Source organism: Patagioenas fasciata, chromosome 11 (genome assembly GCF_037038585.1).
Source record: "Patagioenas fasciata isolate bPatFas1 chromosome 11, bPatFas1.hap1, whole genome shotgun sequence".
Lineage (NCBI taxonomy): Eukaryota > Metazoa > Chordata > Aves > Columbiformes > Columbidae > Patagioenas > Patagioenas fasciata.
Window position 1 is genome coordinate 19,791,445 of NC_092530.1, and position 21,459 is coordinate 19,812,903.

Here is a 21,459-nt window from a genome sequence, read left to right on the forward strand (position 1 = left end):
CAACTGGTTGGTCTTCCCAAGCAACAGCTGGGAATCTTGTTGTCAGCCACTGAAATCAGGAAGAGGTTAGCTTTCACCACTATAATTTGGCTTGTGGATGCTCTTACATAGGTTTGTTCTGCAACAGGAAATCTGATGAGGGAAAAAGTGTAGACAAGCCTCTTTTGGCAGTGTTGAAATCCCTGTGCCTCAGAGCACGTATGCTTTAGGTAATGGTGAAAGATAAGCAGAGGAAGAGTAATCCAGGGGAGACCAAGGAGCTGCTTTGCAGGTCTGCTCTCCGTGAAGCATTCCTGTGCAAGACGCCCTCCTCCAGCAGCTGCTGCAGGAGTTGGTCTGTTCAGGAGGGCAAGAACAGGACACACAGACCCTCTTGGCAAGGTGATCTGGCTAATCCAGCTCAGCTGTGCTTGGAAAGGCAGAGCCCTCCTTAGAGAACTGTCCCCTGACACCCTGGCAGTGGCAGAGGCTCATTCTGGCCAGAGATGTCCCTGGGATGTTTGGGACAGAAGTTTTTGCCCAAGATAATCAACAGTTTGTAACACTGATGAAGAAGTAGGTCCATGTGACCACACCTGAAGGCAACACAAAAGTGCAGCGGATTTTCAAAGCCTGAGCCCTGGGTGGGCCATTCCCAGACAAGTCTCCTCATGATTGTTTTCAAGAGGAGCTGTGTTGGGTTTGCCCTTTGGAGAAGCTCACAGAGCAGCAGTTGCACCAACCACAGCCTTTTACCTTGGGGTAAAAATCTAAGGCAACATGCCTTTGTCATTAATCAAAGATGAGTCAAGGCACTAGTGGAGAGCTATAAGACAATGATTTATTTGTTCAGTCCTCAAAAAGACACTACTGCAAAACCCTATGAGCAAGCAAACACCTGGGTTCCCACTCAGGAACTACTGAGCATGCAGAGCTCACAACACTCAACAAGCCACCTCTTCCAAAGATTCCTGCAACTTAAAGTCAAGTCTGTCCCAATGTCCATGATTTCTACAAATAACAGCCCTGTTCTCAGAATGGCTGGATGTAGATTTGGGTCCTCAAGCACAGTTGTCAGGTATCAGTCCCTGAACTTGCTGGTGTGTAATTCCAGGTTATAGGGATGCTGCAAGCCAAGGTTTTGGAAAGCGCTCCCCATTCCAGCTCTCAGCAGGAGACCAGAGCACAGCACCTCACCATGAGAAGCTGTTCTCACCCTGCCAGGGTTTTGCAACAAATTCACTGTTTACCCTCACTGAGGTAAATTATCACATTTGCTGTGATAAAGTTTATATCCAACATGCAAGATGAGGAAAAACAGGAGAGCGCGTGATTCTTAATTAAAACAATTCAGTTCTCCTATTGCATTTCTCAGGATAAGACACTGTTAGAGGCAGTGCAACCTCCCAAAATAAACCCCATCTGGCATAGCTTAATAGGAGATCAGTTACTGGTAGGAAAGAACTAGCATTTGCCACAGTTTCACCTTGCAGGCAGTACTCAACATGTTTAAAAACTGCTTGGGCATGTTGCATAGAAAAACATTGGCTAATACCTAACATGTTAAGTCTAACTTGAGAAACAGAGAACTCCTAAGGGTAGAGGCACTTCTGGGTGTGTAGGATTAAGCCCAAAGATCATCATGTTATTTCCTACTTGTTCCATTCTCTGACTTTCACTGGTGCTTTGCTCAATAATGTAGGGCAAGCCCTAACAACACAAAGTTTACTTAGTACATTTGAGTAATACTATAAAGATGTACATCAAGAAAAGAATATTTCAACAGGCTCTAAGAAACATGCTAATAAATCTTTCAATCAACATGTTAACTGCCACTTATAAGATGGATTTCAGCTGGCAGAGGAAGATTCAATAGAGGAAACAAAAATAATTATTTTAATAGAAATATCTCAGTAGTATGTCTGCTTTTGTAAGAGACATTCCTCAAACTTAGTGCAGCAATCCACACTCTTCTGAAAATGAGTTACATGTTCCTCAATTCCTCACAAGCTGACTGAATAGTGACATTACAACATGCTTTTAATCCAGTTATAACCCTGAATCTTGAAGAGCTGGCTTCTTCTGAAGCATCTCCCTGTCTTACACCAACTGCCTCTGCAAAAGGCCCCTGGGAACACGGGAACAGAGACACTCTCTGATGTTTCCTCAGTGAAGTCATACCTCCCACTTGGTCCCTCAGGACATGAAGTGCCTTGATCCATGTGCTGTCTCAGCCCAAACCATGATATGGCTCATTATAAACCAAACTATATTTAAATAAATAGGGTTTGAAGAAAACCTGTGTATTGTCAGAAACAGGATAAGCAGGACAACTATTGACATGGTCACTGCTCCAGGAGGTTGCCTTTAACAACACAGGCTGGGATTGCAGGTAGCAATGGGCAGAGGTTCTCTCCGTCTCTGCTGGGCCAAAAGCTGCTGGTTCAGCCTGGTGCCCACCACACCTTGGGCAGAGGGGCCACTGTGGGCAAGGGGAGAGCACTGGGGACACTGGAATGGTTGTGTGTGCACTGGTGGAGAGGAGAAGGGGATGGAGGGAGAAGAGAGAGGGCTGCCCAGCGCAACAGGGAGGTTGCTCCAGAGGAAGCAAACAAGCCACAGCTCCCAAGGGAAACTGCCTTGGCTTATCTTCCAGCCCACAGCATCTGTCCCTCCAGTTTGAGAATACCAAGTATAAAATGAATTTTCCCATACTTTCAGGTTTTCAGCTTGTGAATGTCTGGCACAAAAAACGTTCATCAGAATTCAGAAATTCCTCCCACTGGGAAGGACCACTCACCAGAATACAACTGTTTCCTTCCCACTGCGGGGAAGAACAAAAGGAAAAAAAAAAAAAGGCAAGCATATTTCTCCCCACCCTTAATCACTTTTGACAGCCTCATTTCAAATGCCATATTTTGGTTCAAAATTTGTCTCATACATTGTTTAAAAAATGTCTGGCTTGCAGCAGCACTTTTTGCGTGTACTTTTCATGGCACCACAACACATGAACTGTCCCCTCAAAACTGTGAGCTTAACAGTGTGATGAGGGGCAGGGCAAAAGTGCCTTTGGATTCCTTTGGTCCATCAAAATTACAGCATGCCTGGCAAATTAAACAGCAATAGAGATACATTTTCATATAAATCCAGCTGTTCATTTTGGAAACGTCAGAGCATAGTTACTTGCAAAGAAACATCTCACCCTCTGTTCTGCCAGCTGACAGGAGCACCTGTGTTGTCTCCATCCATGTCCCTAAAAAAAAAAGGTCACTGGATTTGGCACAAACCATCCTCCAACAGCTGTCTAAAGTCTGCTGGCTGGCCAGCTGTTCCCAAGGCCCTGTCCTTGGGAGCCCCTGAGCCAGTAAGCAGGGCACACACTCAGATCTCACAGAGCAGAGAGATGCTCACAGCTGATGCCTGCCAGCCAGAGCAGAACAGCTGGAATGGATCTCAGGAGATTGTCTAAGTCCAACCTCCTGGGCAGAGGTGGGTCAAACACACTAATAGTCAGGCAACTGGTTTTTAAATTGTAGCCCTAGAGCAAGCCCTAGACTTCGCTGAGGTCAGGATTGTAGAGGAGGCAGGTATGGAGCTCACCCAGTTTGGAGAGGAGGTGAAGGGATGCTGAGACTGTAGCGAAACTTGGCAACACTGCTGGAAGCTGATGGAGAACTGAAAATCTTCAGGTGGCCCTGACCCCTACCCAGATGCATTATTTAACTGCATGTCAGTTCCACTTCTTTTGCTTGTTTTTCATGTTTATAAGCTTGCAAGGGTAGCAGCTTCGGTGGCATCAAGCAAAGGCATTTTGTATAAACAAGATGACAAATTGACAAATGGCAGGATGCTGTGTACTCCAGGAGATCAGAGTGCAGAACAGTCCTCTACTACCGCAATAAAGGGGGTTCAATGTCCGTAGGCAGAACACGACCTGCGCTCGGGAGTGATCACAGGAGAATTCAAGCCACACCATTATCAAACAAATGTGGTCCATCAGAAAGTTAAAAATACCTGCATGTTTTTACCAATTTGATATTGGGTCCATCCAGACATGAATTTGTTGCTGCTTAAAACCCCAAACCATACAAAAACAACGAACAAAAACCCCAACAAAATAAATCTCGGTTTAAAAAAATTCCTAGATGAATTAAATTTAACCTTCCATGCATAAAGTTTTCTTGCTTTATGTAAAAGTCCAAGTGAGAAAAAACAGATGGAGAAAGCCTGCTTTCTTTATCTGTACCTGCAGGAACAGAACTGATAAGATCTGTTGGTTTTTATAGCTGCCTTCAAAGCACATTATGGCAACTCTGAGTTTGCTTTTAGTTAAAACAGAATTTCATGTTGTTTGTTGATATCTGAAAGGCCAAACAATTTAACTGTATGAAGTGAAGTTATCTCTCCATCTTGGGACACATAAATCCTGAAAGAATCAGGTACTTTTTCCTAACTACAACAAAGTTTGACATTTCAATTTATGCATCAAACAAATCTTAAATTTGCAATGAAAGAACTTCGAACAAAACATTAATGCAACTTATTGAAAACAGCACGTCTCAAAAGGAGCCTGCATGAAAATAATGGATCAACATGCAAGCATGGGACTACTCACAGAGGGGCAAGAATATTGGGTAATAAATAATGCTTGATTCAGTGTGGGAGGGTCCAAGAATAATAATTCTATCTACAACCTCTCCTGTTTTGCAATCCTTCGTTAGCAAAGACAGGAGGAAGGAAACTGATAATTCCCCCATCATTTCACCAGAAACAACATAATCACAATTTAACTGATATTCCTGGGAAACAGAATTTACGTTGCTTGAGCCAAAAATCACAAAGTTATCACGGTTGGCAGCAGTACCTCAAACTTACTGGAGAAAGCACAGACTGAACTTATCAGTTCAGTACACAGTGGAATGTGCAAGCTCAATACATCCCTCGATGATGAGTGGAGAATAGCTCCAACAAGCATTATCTGTGACTGAATTCAATACTACTGACCCATTTCTAAATGATTTCACTGAAGATTTTCAGAGGTAACCCTCTCTTCTTTTGCTAGAGTTTCTTAGGGACTGGAGAACACAAGCAGTGTGGGATGGTTTGTCTTATCAATTATTTTTTTGGTAGTTCATGCACTTGAAGCTTGCGCTCGGAAGTGTAGTGTTTGCTGGTGCTTTACTTTTCTTCTTCTTCTGATTATAGGAGAAAAAGAGATTCTGGAGATTGAAAACAAGTGGCTGAAATGAACAATTTCTGATCAACTCATGAATTCATACCTGTCTATCTGGAATGTCATATTCTTATTAACATAAATTAGCATTTACAATTAAGATATCAGTATTTCTCACTGAAGCTGCAGAAGGATTTTAAAAAACAGTAACCCTGGAGCAGAAAAATATCTGTAAATGCATTAAGAGAAAAAGCAACGAGCCTTTCTGTAATGCTGAAGAGCAGGAAATGTAGCTCTGACAGTTTCATCAAAGATAAAATAGCAATATGCCACTTAGCAAAAAAACTGACCACTGGCACTGGGGCCACCTCCTGTGAAAGGACGAGTGGAAGGGAGAAGATGGTCCCCTGGAAGGTTCACACCTTAAACTCATTGGAGCAACGAGCTCCAAGACCTTCGACAACCACCTTCAATAGACTTTCCTATATAGAGAGGAAAACGATGCCACGAGCAAGTAGGATGGAAAGATATCACAACAAAGATGCAAAAAGTGGTGGCCCCTGCAGTCCCTGTGCTGATATGAACTTTCTGTGTGCTAAGGTGGTAGCAACAATATACAGTCCCACAAGTGCATTCTTAGACACAAAATTAGTTTATCTTCCTCCTACAGACATAGTAGTAGAGGTGATTCTTTATCACAGATGTTGCAAGAGAACCAGGTCTGTAAGCAGAGGTGCCACAGGATCAGCTTAACACAGAACACATGGTTTTCCCTGGGTAACCAGCTGATCATTTCTCCAACTTGTGATTATTGATCTAGAGATCACAGAGACACACTGTATCTCTATGTATAAATGAAAAGCATCATGAGAATTATTTCATTCTGGTAATGAAATAATTATAATAAAGCCACAATTATAGTACTCCAAAGATAGATGTTTATTGAGTTGCTGAAAAATACAAGTGTTCCAGTAAGTTGGCCACATTTAAATGTTAGCTAAAAAGAGCCTACAGAAGTTTCACATACAGCCTAGTTGGTCCACTTCCCCACTATAATGAAAACGATGTTAAGATGATACCAAGTGAAACCTCCAACAATCACCTGTGAATTTCAGAAAAGTTAACATTGTATTCTTCTTATATTGCACTTACTAGTAGCTACGAGCTATTGTGCTGACCTATGCATCGTTCATTTCTGAATGATATGTGTTATAGCTGTGAAAATCAGATACTCATATTATAATCTGCTCTTTGGCTACATAATCAGAATATTATTAGCATGAGATTTCCATTATTAATGAGGCCTAACTAATTAAACCCACAAATAATTATATTCACATTTTGCAAATAGGTTTAATCTGCTGAAATCATTGCAACATTACTTCAAACTTTGAAAAAAATATTCTTGGAAGGGTTCTAACAGCCATTGGAATGATATTTGTAGCCAGAGTACCCGATGAATGTGCTTCAACACAGAACTAGAAACAGGAGAATTCTGTCAAACCATGGATGAGGACTCTCTTTTTTCAAAACTCCCACAGTTTCCACAAACTGAGAGTATCAGAACCGCAATGCTAGCCTGGGGCACTGCAGTTCTATCCATCACTGGTGTAGACATATCTTAATCCGAGAGGAAAGTTAAAAGGCAACAGTCATAACAATGAACCTTAAGCAATGCAAGATGTCTGACTAGGCTGTCAGCAGGACACTGAGGAGAGACTAGAAAAGCAAACACAGCACAAGAACATATATCGCAGGCACCTGACAGACTACGGAGGGAGATGCAGATTTCAAACTTGAACAGAAAATAAAATAGATCTATTTCACAGTAATTCACTGTCTTTAAGAAATAGATGCTGCATGAGCTCAGTGTGACAGTTGCCACAGTCAGCAAGGCGTATATGGACCTAAGAACTGCTGGCTGGGGGAAGCCCTGCAATAAAGATCTAATCAAACGTATTCAGTGCCATGAGTTCTCAAATCCACCTTTACCAAGGCAGGTGGTGTAAACCATCTATGTTCTGTTTATAGCTGGAGCCTGCGCTTTACAAAACTTGGAACACCTCATGACTCGGTGAAAATGTCCATGTCTGAGCCACGTTATCCACAGATGATACTCTAAAGAAACATGTTTGTTTGTGGTACTCCTATCAAACGTACCAAGCGCTACTAAAAAGCTTCATGAATTTTACATTTCTCTCCATATATGTCACGTGGAAACTGCAGATTTTTGTTTTCTGCTTACACCACTTTCCTTATTCAGCAGGGACCTGCCCCATGAAGAGGATCAGGGACAGACGGGAATCTCCCAGTTCATGGAGCCCAGCCTGGAACAGAGGCAGCATGTGGCACCACTCCCCTTGCAGACCTGAAAGGCCTTTTCATAACAAGAAAGTTTTCTTTATAGATGGAAACTGAACAACAGACTCCCAGAACATTTCAACCACAAACCCTCATCCATAACTGCAAAAAAACCCCCAAAGAGTCTCAACCATTTTGATGTCTTTGTCAAGGGCTGGTGTTCCCTTTCTTTGTAATGCTGTTCCTCAATTACTGCTTTACATTAATGTGTAGGAAACAAAGAGCAGTTGGGTGTGTGCAGGTGCAGAAAGAAAAGTCGCACAGGGAAAAACATCTCTCAAAAGAGACTATTTACTTTCAATCTTCAGTTTTAATAATTGTCCCTCTCTTTAAATAAATGGAAGGAAATTAAGGTAAAGTCAATTTCATCATATAAAATTCTATTTTAACCTAATTTGAATGACCTAACTTAACTACAGCTCCAAAACCTGGCAGTTCTGTTTCCCCCGTGCTGGATCTAGCAACCAGTGACTGCGAACCACCCAACGGTGACCTGGGCCATTGCCAGACCCAACCTAGGGAATGGGGTGAAGCAGATCCACTCTGACAGAAGGATTTTCCTTACTGGATTGACCTTATTTTCAGCAAGATTCAAAAACCTATGTATGTTGTTCCAAATATATATGCTACAAGATACTGGGTGTTTTTCACGTGGTGTAAGACAGGAAAGTGCGTACATGTATAAAGACCCTGCTACAAGTGAAGGCATCTTTATCTTCACGTATTCTCACCACTGAAGTCTCTGTTGGTCAAAACCCAAGTTCTAACATACTTTGTATGTAAAGGTATCCCATATTTCCCTGGAAGAAGAGCTAACATTTCTTTTGTTTGTCACTATAAAACAACGTGTTTCCTGACACGTAATGAGGCAGGTCACTTATCAAAATGGCAACACAGATGTTTGAAAGTACATACAACAAATTCTCATTCTTTACTACAAGTATATAAAAACTGAAGTGAAATCAAATTGAATAACTTGACTACATTAAAGTTATGAAATAGTTTGTATTTTATACACAGAGTATGTACACTGTTTTTGGAAGTGTGGGTTTTATCCATGCAAATTTAATACAAAAAAACTATTTACAAAAAAATAACAGTAGGAACATTTTTCAAAAGAAACATATGTTGGAAGCTCCAGCAATAATGGAAGTCCTGAAAAAAGACTTAATACAGTATTGTACAAGTAGACAATCTTCAGAAGTGCGGAAGATGCACTTTACAAGAACATGAAATGCAAAATGAATTAAAATGCACTATCAAAGATGTTGCAAGTATATACACAATTTAAACATCTATTTTTAAATGATCACTCTCCAACTGTGCCTCAGAACTACTTCTGTCACATCCTGCACACATTTACACATTGATCATTTGGTTACATTCCATTTTCTGAGTTTTATAATCACCAGTTACGAAATAAAATAACTGAATACCAACTGAATGATAACCGTAAAGCAATCACAGTTTTCTTGTTCTACACGTTACCTAGTAGCAAAAAGTATTCACATTATTCCCAACGTAATCCACCAAAACCCCCTTTTGCAACGCCTGTGTGTGTCCCCTCACAGGAATCCAAGCCTTGCAGTATCTGCTGGTGCAAGAGAGACCAGCAGCTGGGGATTCCCCCACTTGCACCAATGCTTACTTAACACATCAACTCCGTAAACACAACCCTATGACCGTTTGCATGGCAAGAGCACCATCTTGCACATGCTCCAGAAATCATTTAATACTGAACAACAGGAGTTCCCATGCCAGGAACAGCACCATCAAATCCTAAACAAACATAGCAATTCCAGAAAGATTTCACTGATTCACTCGTATTTAAAAATGAAACAAAACATGTCCTTGTGATTATTTCCCAAGAAACGCTATTTCACAATCAGCCTTCATAAAACTATTGTGAAAAGAAGTGTCGCATTTACCTTATTTCACACAATTTGAAAAAAGTGAGGAAATCCTCATTGGCTTTGTGTTGTAGTTCAGTTACAAAACTATTGAAGGAAATTCTTGTTTGACTGAAGTCATAAAATCATTTTGGTTGGAAAAGACATTTAAGGTCATCAAGTCCAACTGTAAATCTAACACTGCCAAAATGGAAAGTCTCCCAAAACTATAAAATTTGAGCTATTATTTTTCTTCTTCAATGTTTGCTAAGATACTAACATAGTCCTGGAAAGATCTTTTGGGTTTGTTTAAGATTAGGATTCTAAAATGGGCTTGAAAATAAACGAACAAACCAACCCAAAAAACAACAAACAAAACCACATTAAAAAGTCTTCCTTGAAAATGTAGTAGGCTATAAAATGATGGATGTCATTTTTATAAAAACTTGTATTCCTTCCATAGAAATTAAACAGGTAGCTTATAGCGTTTTTGCCTCCCAAGTTATAAGATAAAAAAACCAGTCAAAACCAATCAGGGAACAAATACTGCATATAACCACAATTTTAACATAATATGTTGTCAGAATTGTAATATGTGAAATACTTGAAGACATATAAAGCAAAGTGGCATTTTCTTAAGAAACACAGGAACCAGAACGGGTCCTGTGCAGCAGCAAGCCTAAACTAAAACTCAGTTAATCACATATGTTCTATTTTAACAGTCAAGATAAGCAGAAATTTTCTTCACAGGAAGAACTTTTAACCTTCATATTTAATTTACTAAAATGACCTGCGCTGTAGATTTCCCTATTAAAGATACAGTTCACCTTTCCCTCCATTTGTAAATGATTTACATATATCCCAGTGTGTTGCATATAGAACAAGAAATAGCATCACTCCTTTGGTTCACTCACATGAGAGGACAAGTGACACACTAACCTGTTAAAAGCCCTAGTGCAATTTTCAATCAGTGAAGTTCTGTAGCTCCTAGAACAATCTTCCTCTTCCATTCTTCACCAATGGAAGTTAAATATTGGTAAATATCTACTTATCTATTACTCTCAAGTAAACTTATACTTTCCTTAGCATTTTTACTTAGATTGCAAATATCTACTCAGAAGAATTCCACAGGCTGCGCAGAAGGAGGCAGCAGCATGGAGCAAGGCAGTGTTTCCTTCACCAGTTGCACCACACAGACCAGTGTCATCATCACAAAGCCAGAGGACAATGCCAATAGCATCAGTTAGTGCCAATGGCACCAGTTAGACAGTGCCAATGGTACCAGTTAGTAGCAATGGCACCAGCTTGGTGCCCTGCTCAGGGCTTGGAAAAGGCCAGGTTTGCTGCACAATCAACATCCACAGCACTGGGATAGAGCTACCCAAAATATAGAGTCTTTGGGAAAACAAAGATGCCCAATTTCTTGTTATTGTAACCTCAACGGAAAACTCTATGTACTTAAGGATCCACCTCCCTCAGCAGGAGTAGCTACAAAACATCTGTCTCTAGTAAATCTAGAGGCTTTTCACTGGGAAGTGATTCAACATGAAATCAACTTGGAGCACCCTCTCCTTGGACAACTATACTCTGCCTTTCCCATTTCTGCTTTTACTTTTAAATTCCAAAAAGTCACCTGTAAAGAGGAAATATTTCAGCTGGTTTGTGAGTGGGGGTGATGTTTTATTTATTTGCTTTTGTTTTTCAAGTAGAGGTCACTGTTTAATACAATGTACCTCTTGTAAAGAACACATACATTAGCCATCCTCAGTGAGGAGAGAAATTTGATTTACCACTACAGCATTATCTATGTGCAGAAAGTGCTAAACACTCCCATAAGTTGCTTTCGGTTGAATTATTAATGTGCTTTAGCTCTCCATTGGTATATAGACCCATTCAGAGACAAACCAACAGAGTGCAGTTGTGTTACACACAACAGGTACCTTTCCTATAGGCTTTCAAAAAGCAACAGAAGGAAGAAGTGCCAGACTTTCATCCTTCAATACTGAGGAGACACATGGGAATTCATTTTTAGTGAAAACAGTTGCTTTTTCATTTTTTGTTTGAATTTGGCTACAGATTTCTGTCAATATCTGCAGAAGACTGCTGCTGAACATTAAGATACCTGAAATAAAGTTTTTAGTGCAGTAAGTGATGCCAGTGCTCACCTGCAACTTTACTGAGGTGACATCCCTTCCCCCAGTATGAGACCTGTGCTTCAAAGTCATTTTTTCCTACCATCTTAATTCTGCATATCAGAAGATTCATATTAAATCAATGTGTAATATTTTACAGTTTCCTTTGACTTACCAGAGATCACTATTTTTAGTCAAGAATTTGACACTAAAGCTTTGTTAACATCAACCAAGTTTAAGTCAGCTTTGCTATCGTCTCCACCTCAGGTGTTCCATGAATGAAAAGGTCAAATCTTCACTGAAGTCAAGAGCAAAACTTGCATTGTCTTCAGTGAAGCTAGGATTTTACCCAGAAATTCTTCTGACTCATGTCACAGCTCTTTATTGTTTCAAAGGTATTCCTCCATATTTTACAACAGTTTTAGTTCTTGGTTCTTCTTTTGGAAGGCCTCCAGAGACATGGGTACAGAGTGTTTTCTGCATTCCCAGCAGTGCCCCAGCCAGCACACTGGATTAGCGTTATTATCTAACAGATGTGAAGTGTTTGTGAGATGCTGTGGGGGAAGTCGCCACACTTTAAAATAATTATTTTAATGTCACTGTTTTCAAGTTTCAGAGTATCTGGGACATTCTTAAGTGTATTAGGAAAACTTAACGCAGTTTCCTAAACTTTTAATGTTGACCTCATGTCCAAAGTAAAAACTGAGTGACTACAACAGGAATGGGGCAGGCCTCTGTTTTTAAGCATCATAACAGCTATACCAAATACTAAGTAATGACATTACATCCACAAAATAGGAAATGGATATCTCAAACATTCTAAATGTTGGGAGCAGGGTTCTGGAGTCACAGTAGTTCATCAATGCCCCTGGAGTCATTTCTTAAAAAATAAAGAGGAAGGAGGAAAGTGGCATGCAGTAATGAGCAATGTGAACTCACTGCATTTGAGAACAAAAATAACTAAGAAGATGCTGGGAATCAAATGGAAAGGGAAAAAGGGGAGAGAAGGCAAATTCTTGTTCAGGGAAGACAGCAACAATTCCCAGAGGGTGCTTTAAAATTAAATTGTTTTGCAGTTGCTCCTTAAAAAATAATCACAATGGGAATAGCCTTTTTTATTATTATTTGTAAAAGCAGCTAAAGAAAAATGAGAAACGATTAATCCAGACACAGTGGACCTTTCCTCAGATTGCTCCTAAGGATGACTGAAGGTCGTAGTCTTTGCAATGCTAGAAAGGAAGCCCTGGAAGAATCATGATTACCCTTTCCACTACCTTGACAAAGGTCAGAATAATGTCCAGTGAATAGCAAAGCAAGCCTCTTTCTAGCAAGTTTGTGGGAAGAACTCCAGAGTACTAAAGTTATTTTAGTAGTTTTCAACTTCAGAGACACAGTTTATAATGAGTACATTAATTTCATATCCAGTTCTCAAGTTACTTAGAAAAAAGCTACACTTAAAAATATCTGGTAAGCATCTGGCATGCTACATCATTGGAATTCTCTATGTTTACACTGTGATACAAGTTTATAAATTTAGCTATAGTAGGGAAAAAATAAAGATCAGAAAACATATTTAAACATGATATAGTGGTGTAGATCAGTTTAAGCCAAATAACTGGAAGTGACAATTTACAGTCAGCAATTCTGTGGCTAATATACTGAAATAGAACTTCACTGTTGTTGCCAAGCACTATATCAAGGAATTTAAAAACAATGACTTCTTTTTGAGTGGTTGCGTTTTTCAGACAAAAAGCATTTTGCTTAATGAATTATATTACTTTTTCATTTTAGTCTTAGCATGACTTCTCAGATACTGCATTTAATGAAAGATAGAGACTGAAGTTGTTAAAATAAGTATTCTGGGAATAATCTAAAAAACAATTAGAGATATTTGAAATACCATATTTCAAAGGTCAAAGCAATCCAGCTTCCTTTAACAAGCATTTATGTAACCCAAGATTTACATCTAGGACTCTGCGAATTAAGTTGTACAGCAGACTCGTTATGAGCTGTATTTTAAGAAACACTACATAATTAACAGTGGTTTTTAACTATTACACATGAATCAGCTTGTTTCAATAGAACTAAAAATCTTTTGGAAGAAACAAAAACCAAACTGTCATCAGAAAAAGGTTATTTTCGCTCTCAGCTACTGAATTTAACAACTATAGTAAATGAAGTAAGGCGTAAATAAAACCTTTCCCCCATTCTTTTATGAATTATATTACACATCAATTGGAAAGAACAGAATCAATTCTTATTACATGCTTGGCAAACATATTCCTCAATTGAAATTAAATTAGCCTGAAATTGAAAACCTGTGACAGCACTTTTTTTAATTGAGTTACCTACTTATGAAGAACAAACTAATGCAAACAGATTTATTACTAAAATAATTCAATGATTTGCAACTAGTTTGGAGAAGAGCTCAGCTGTGTATGGTTTCAGAATGTTCTCAAAACACAGAATTGCTGCTGAAGCAAACAAATACGAACTCAGAAGTTTCAAAAAACCCCAACAGTGAAAATCTTTCCTTTTTGACATTTATCCAGAAAAGGCTGACTCAGCACAGTGACATCTGTCCAAACCGATTTGTGTGCTATGACACACTTGTGGAAATTACACAACACATGCTGTAAACACTAAAAAGATAAACACTGATATTTCTTAACTAAGTCATGGATACACTTGTTCTAAAAATGTCATGAAATCGGGAGCAATGTTACACAATATCCTGAAAGTCACAGCGTAAACCTGAGATTTTGGCAGTTTTATCAAAATGTCCTAAATTACTCTGTATGTATCACTAGTCCTCATGTCTTACTCTGTATATCTGTTTGTCCCAAAAAAAGAAAAGTAGACAGATTTTGTCCAACAATACATTAAACCGAAAGTGATTAGGTATATCAAATTAAATATCATAAATAAGAAGTATTTACAGTATTTTCTAGTTATTAGACAACAAAATAACCAATTAAATTGTGCAAACTTAAAACACCCAACATCAAAAATGTGAAGTATTACTTAAATCTTCACATACCGATTTTACAAAAAACTATTAAAATATTTAAAAATTTCCATTTTATCTATTTTAAACAAAGAAATTTCAAAAATGTTTAAGACTATTAAGAGTTATCAATTACACAGGCACTTCACATGTAAACAATCTACAGTACAACTGAAAAAATATTTGGCACCAACCTAGAAGACTGGAAAAAACTCAATAAAATGTGTCCTTTTCCCATTGTATATTGTTTTGTGTAACCACCATACACTAAATACTGGCAATGTTAGAAGTGTGTAAGTTACAATGAGGAGTGCAAAAAATAAAGAATGCAAATATTAAGCTTTCTGAGAGGGTGGAAGTGGATTACAAGTGATCAGTCGCTCGCATTTTTACCATCATACCATAGTTATATTTTTGTCTTACCTTTAAATCAAATGATTGACTTGAAAGATTAAAGTGAGGGGGGCATGCTTTGTACTTGTAAAATAATTCAAACAACATTTACAATGTAGGAAAATAAATCCAGTATTTAACTGTAACACTGAGATGTTAAATGGCAGCTTTTAAATTAACTGGAAAGAGAATCTGATGCTACCACCATCTATTTGTGCACCCAATTAAAAAAAAAAAGGGATAATTATGTTCTTTTAACTGTCAGCTGACTCCAAGGTTTTCACATACAATTCCAAAGTAAGGCTCTCTACAGCACTTGGACAGATACTAGTTTTTGATGGCTTGGATGTTCCCATGTAGGAAGCTGAACTGCCTCAGAGCAACGCAAATCAGCAGATCGAATCCTAAGTTGTCCGGCTTCCAGGAAGTCATGTCACACGGAGGAAAGCTGAGATACTTTCAACGCCGGCAATTCAAGCAGTGCTTGAACAGTGAGGCCAACCTTCACCAGGCCCCGTTCTTCCAGAATGTGATGAGGCAAGCAAAGTCTCTCCTGCAAAACAAAGAGGTACATGTATTAAGCTTCATTCACTTTTCCTCAAAGTGGGTAACAAACACACTAGAAGGAACTCGGGTAGAAAATTACTTTGGCCTTAAATTTCACTTGCCATTCTCTACAGGAACAGAATAGTCACAAACTAACTATATCTAAGATCTGCATAAAGTGTTACACTATGATGACACCAGAAGATACATAAAAGACTGCTAATTTTATAAAGCCAAATACTTTGTTTCTTTTCATAAGCAGAACAAGACAAACAAGCTGACAGTGGAAAAACTTGGAAGTGCTGATAGACCGGGTCCCCAGTAACAAGCCATTCCCCAAGAAAGTCACCTTTCAGCTTCAAAATTCAGCACAAGCTGGACAATTTTCCCAACCACAACCTGGCATTACATCTAATTCAGGTTTCACATCTCTTAACTTCTGACAGAAGTCAGAAGCTGTGGCAGAGCAGTAACCCAGCCTTCTAAACCCACTAGCTAGTTTTCTTCTTCCACTAAAGACTTGAGGGAGTTTTTTGTCTCTTGTAATATACAGGAAATGATTTGATCTTTAGTTTTCTTCCCCTCATACAGGGAAGTAAGAGGATGAACTTGGGTAGAAGCACAAATAATAGGCTACAACTACAGTCATGCTAAAAAAGAGACAGCTAATCAATCACGCTACATAGTTCTGTAATTGCAGGATTTTTTCCTAGGTAGACCCTGAAATTCATGCCAAAGTGGGTTGCTAAACTCAAGACTTTCAAATATTACAACATCATCCTCTCTCACGCATTCTTTTGTCTAGATAATTTATTTTACAAGGAAGTCAGTATTATGCTTACTGTAAATAACTGACTACAAACCCATAAAATAGCTCCCTCAAGTTCAGGCAATATGCTAGAAATAGGACTTCTTTTCGTATCCTCATCTTCCCTGGTCAGTGTTATAATCACTATTGTTCCTTGAATTAAGCCCCCAAAATCCCAACTTCAGTATTTGCTGACATTTTCTACGGTTATTAATAATTAGTTAATAAAGTATACCTGTGGAACGCCCAATTTTTTACAAGCATCAAGGAAGTTTTCAACATTTCTTCGGCACTTTGCCATACTGAGTTTAGGCTGTAAAGACAGAATGTTAGATCTTCACCATACATTCGTGAAGGATTGTACATTTCTGATGCAAACTCAGCAACACTTGTTTTGCGTTCAAAACAAGTTCTATGAAGACTCAGTGTATGAAAACACCTCTTAAACTAAATTGCTGAGCCTTGTTTGATGCTTCCTGCAGAAAACTTGAAGTGAAGAATGTAGTCAATTAATATCGTAAACATGATTCATGACATTTTAGTATTAAACTCCAAATGTTTACTTTCATGTAAGATGCAACAGAAGTGAGATAAATGACTTACCACTGCTGGTGATGGTACATGAATGCTGGCAACAGAACGTGGCCTTATGTGATTGGCTAAATGGCAAAGAACTACTCCATCCATCAAGGCTGCTCCAATGTCGTCTGGCAAAATGACTTTTAACCTCGATTCAAGATTCTATTAAAAAGTCCATAAGTAAGTTAGTTTCAACATTAACTAATTTTTAATTTTAAATCCAGTGTATTTTAAAGCATTCCGTTTTAAAAGGAACATTTTGATACTAAAGTGAAGTCAATGGAGTCAGCACACACTTTACTGAATACAAATATCCTTTTCTCACATTGAGAAAGACATTCAGCCAACAACTACCTTGATACTTATCTCCCAAAGCCATGTAATGAACTCACTAATCATTTACAGGAAGGCACAGAATTTAAGGACAAATGTTAGGTTGAATACCTCATTAACTGTTACTCTGCAGAATTTGCAGGTTGAAATCATAGACAATTTAACAAGGAGAAGGAAGGAAAAAGAGGGGAACACAACCACTATGGGCATGGTTATTTCACTTGTGCAAATGGTTGAGGAAAGAGTACCCAAGAAGTACCCACACTTGGGTTGCACAACAGAAAAGGGAAGCGGGGGATGTTTCTTCCCACCCCGCAACAAACCCTCACTGCTCAGGAAGTGAACCAGACAAGGCAGAAACAGCCTTCACAGAAGTCACACCCCACATTAGCACCACCCTGGAGAGCACGGCTACTGTGACTTACAGTTAACTTCAACTGTCAAATATCTTGACAACAGAACTAAACAGAAAACAAGTTACTGGAAATCTGAAAGTTAGATCCCATTCAGTATTGTAGAACTTGCAGCAACCTTCTATTAATACACTCAAAAAGCATTTGGCTATCCAGGAGACTACGACCATCTTTCTTCAAGTCTCAAGACAAGGAACAGCAAACACAGCAAACAGCAGACTTATTGTCTCCCTACAAAACCTGAAACCTAAAAAATAATCATTTTTCATCGCACTTATTTTCCAGCTTAAAAAACCCCATTTAGTTCCTGGTTGGTATTTTGATTATAACAAAACCAGTGCCAGTGTAGCCTGTTACATTAGATTCCTTGGGAAGAAAGATCACTACAGGATGTCCGCATACAACTGTGATGATTTGCAGGCCTTTATTATAAAGGTTTAAATTGTGGTAGAGAGCAAACTAAATGCACTGCCCTCACACAGTAAATAATGGTACATACATTGCGAAGTTGTCTTATTTGTTCCCTTTCTTCCCTTAAATGCTCCATTTTCCTCCTCATTGTAAATCCAGGATCCACTGCACCATAGTCCTGGCGAGATGCACGGCTGAAAGCTATAAAACATTAGTTAAGTTAGTTTTCAGAATTCAGATTGAAAACCTGCAATGACTAAAAATCTACCACCAACGATTAAAAAAAAGGGAAAAAAGCTGTACAACTTTTCAGAACAAATACATGTAAGTATTTGGATGTAAAACATGCTGTCTATGAAATTTATCTTTCTGACAAAATACACAGATCATACTGCTTATGTGCAAATGGGTAACTAGAAAACATGGAGAAAGAATTTACTTCAATATTCAAATATCAGTTTGAGATATACACTCCATATGCACTTTTCCAAGCACATCTTGCAATCTAGCTCTAGAAGTATTGTTAGTGTATGAAGTCTTCCCAGAGGCTAAAACACGGGACAGAACTCCCTGATATAAATTACAATGAAAGACTTAACATATGTGCGTGCGTATATATATGTTAGGTGTGCATAAGCAGAAACAGTTATTGCTTATTAAAGAACTAATTAAAAATTATGTAACACCTGTTTTTATACATTATGAGAGTACGTAGTTTGTATACCAAAAAATGCACTTGCATGTTTCCAACAGTATCCATGGAAGCACCTTTTGGCTTGTAACCAGGAAACAAAATGCCATTCACTTTCCTAGAACTGAGTGAAAGGGGTGCTGCTATTTCACAGACGTGAGCTGGCTCCTAGGAAGCCAACTGCTGAGAAAAGATGAGCTGCGAAATCCTAACGAGCCTGCTGCCTCCTATCAAATCTGCACCTTCCTGCAGCCAGAAGTGTAGATAACTCAGAAGCCTCTAAATGGTCACAGCCAGGCACGTCCTGGTCCACACGACTAACCTGGCACCGAAGGGTCACACAACTGCTTACAAATCTCAAGCAACTCAAAAGTCCTGAAGAAGCCACTTGCAATGACCTGAGCCAGGCATACTCTGCTACTGCAGGCTAACAAGCTACTAATAGTATTGACAATCAAGCTTTGCTACCATAAACACTAAATGAAATTAAACTGGAGAGTTCAGATATTTCTTTCTCAATGAATTTGCACGAAGACTGTTCCCTTAAAACCAGAGAAGAGCAGTATTAACTGGAAGAGGGCATTTCCAAACTGCTTTACACTGTTGACACCCAGTATTCACATAAGACACCTACAAACAAAACACTAACTGCAAAAAAAAAAAAAAAAAACAAACAAAAAAAACACCAACCCCCAAAAAACCCTGTATTATTTCTACCTAGATTTTAGAGGATAAAGTCTGTTTTAGACAATAGAACTTCCTTACGATGGTACAGCAGAGTCTTGGCTAGGGTGCAATGAAGCATTAAGCCATAAAACTGTTGGCAAAGCTCTGCTCAAACCATCCTTTCATAGGACAAATTATAAAAATGATCTTCTCTGGAAACCCTCCTGCCACAGCCATCAGGTATCAAGAACAGTTGTACGCTGTTTCTCTGTTGCTTGACAGTGACTAAATATGCTAAAAATAAATTGGTGGGGGGGAAAAATTAATTAAAAAAAAAAATCACTGTGCAACTTGGGGAACTTTCAACTATTCATTTGGCAAAGCAGCTGTCTCTGTCTTTCCCAGTACTATGCTTGTGATAAGTACACTGAGTGGATTGTTGTACTGTGGCATCTCTTCATATTCATTCCAATTCATACATTTGCTAGCCTAACCATCTATTCCAGACCGGGAAATAAACATCTGCTCTATCATACTATGTTAGAGAACAGCAGCTTACCTGACCTTGGTTTGAGACCAAATGGACCATGAGTGTTACTATCTGTCCTTTCATAATCCTGTTAAAAGAGAGAAAGTCAATTTCCTTCCATTCATTAAAAGAAATAACTTTTGTTCCCATCAAGATAGATTTTTAAATTATTCTTGCCTAAGAAAAGGAAGTCTTTCTGCTGATCTGTATCAGACTTTCTTGAAGAGGACAGTACAAAATAAATTGAATTAAAGTAACCTCACTACATGCAGATAACATCATCTTACTGAGGAAGAAAAGCAGCACCAGATTAAATAAATCTACTCTAAGCCAGATCAGACTACTGCAAACCATTCTGTGAAAGGGTTTCCAAGCCAGCTCCCAATGCTTAGCATCAAAGTGTTTCTTAAGAAATGTTTGCTTCCAGTTATAAAGATCAGGTTTTTCTCATTTTACCATCTAAAAAGAGAGATGCACTCAGTAATTTGGTATGTACACGAGATATCCTTATTTTACCTCACTTCACTACATTTGGGAGATGTTCTCATTCTGCTCCCTCAAGTTCCTTATTGACATGAGGTGGAAATGTTAAAGAACCTCTGGTGTGCTTTATTCAGAGCTCAGTAGTGTGGTGCAGCCACAGCGAGACTACACAGCCATTCACTTCAAAAGGAAAACAACCAGTGACTGAAGCTGCCAGGCTGCTCCACAAAGGCAACAGCCAGAACTGTAAAGGATGAAATTGCCTAAGAACTGCCAGCACCTTTGGGTTACCTGTGATATATAAAATACTAAACCACAAGCTTTACTTAAAATGCTCTGGATGGCTAGTGCATAGGGGACGCCTACAAAATAGGACAAATTTGATTTTTGTTTTATTAGCTATTTTCATTAGGAAAGATAATGGAGAAAAAGCAATGCACCTTTCTACATACCAGGGACGAAGACGAAGTCTAGGAGAGACCAAGTAGTTGGAAAGGTAAAACAAGTTGTAATATGTCTCTAGTTTCTACCTATTTTTGAATTTTCATTATGATGAAACATTTCTAATTGCAGTTTCAAAGGAAACGAACAGCTTTATCTGCATGGAAAACCTGGTGACAAGCAACGTACACAAGGAAATGTCTGTTGAATGAAAAACAAAACCACAAACTTGTACCTCAGACGACACAGGAGACTGTGGGGAGACATTAGTATTATCACTGTCTTGCTAAAAAGAAATCAAAGAGATGAAATTATAAAAATGAAAATTATGATTTAACAAGAAACATGAAATTATGAAATACACAATACACGAGACATACAACATTTGTCAAGTACGCAACAAACTGGCAGCAACTAAATTTAAAAATATGTAAGTCTAGGAAACACTGTTCACTGTTTATGTTGAATATTACTTTTATATTACCTCTGCTTGATAGGTGAATTCACTTTCCCATTACCCAAGCAAGTAAATATCCTACTTTTCCTCAGCACACAATCTCGATGACTTTTTTCAAATAAAGTATAGCATGTGCTTCTCCTATGGTTTTGGAACATAAAGTCTGTG

At 38.6% G+C, this 21,459-nt stretch overlaps 1 protein-coding gene across 4 annotated transcripts in view; it reads right to left on the minus strand.

Moving 5' to 3' along the window:
* Positions 1-8,498: 8,498 nt before the first annotated feature.
* The window catches only part of LRCH2 (leucine rich repeats and calponin homology domain containing 2), a 48,008-nt gene continuing 35,047 nt past the window's right edge, over positions 8,499-21,459 (minus strand). For 2 of the 4 annotated variants that reach the window (XM_065846100.2, XM_065846098.2), the window contains 6 exons: positions 21,070-21,120; positions 19,941-19,998; positions 18,113-18,225; positions 16,892-17,029; positions 16,524-16,601; positions 8,499-15,487 (listed from right to left, as the gene is read on the minus strand). In XM_065846100.2, coding sequence (XP_065702172.1) covers positions 15,368-15,487; positions 16,524-16,601; positions 16,892-17,029; positions 18,113-18,225; positions 19,941-19,998; positions 21,070-21,120 — 558 coding nt within the window. In that variant the 3' untranslated portion in view covers positions 8,499-15,367. The remainder of the gene's footprint in view (positions 15,488-16,523; positions 16,602-16,891; positions 17,030-18,112; positions 18,226-19,940; positions 19,999-21,069; positions 21,121-21,459) is intronic. The other 2 variants (XM_065846101.2, XM_065846099.2) reach the window with 1 other exon arrangement.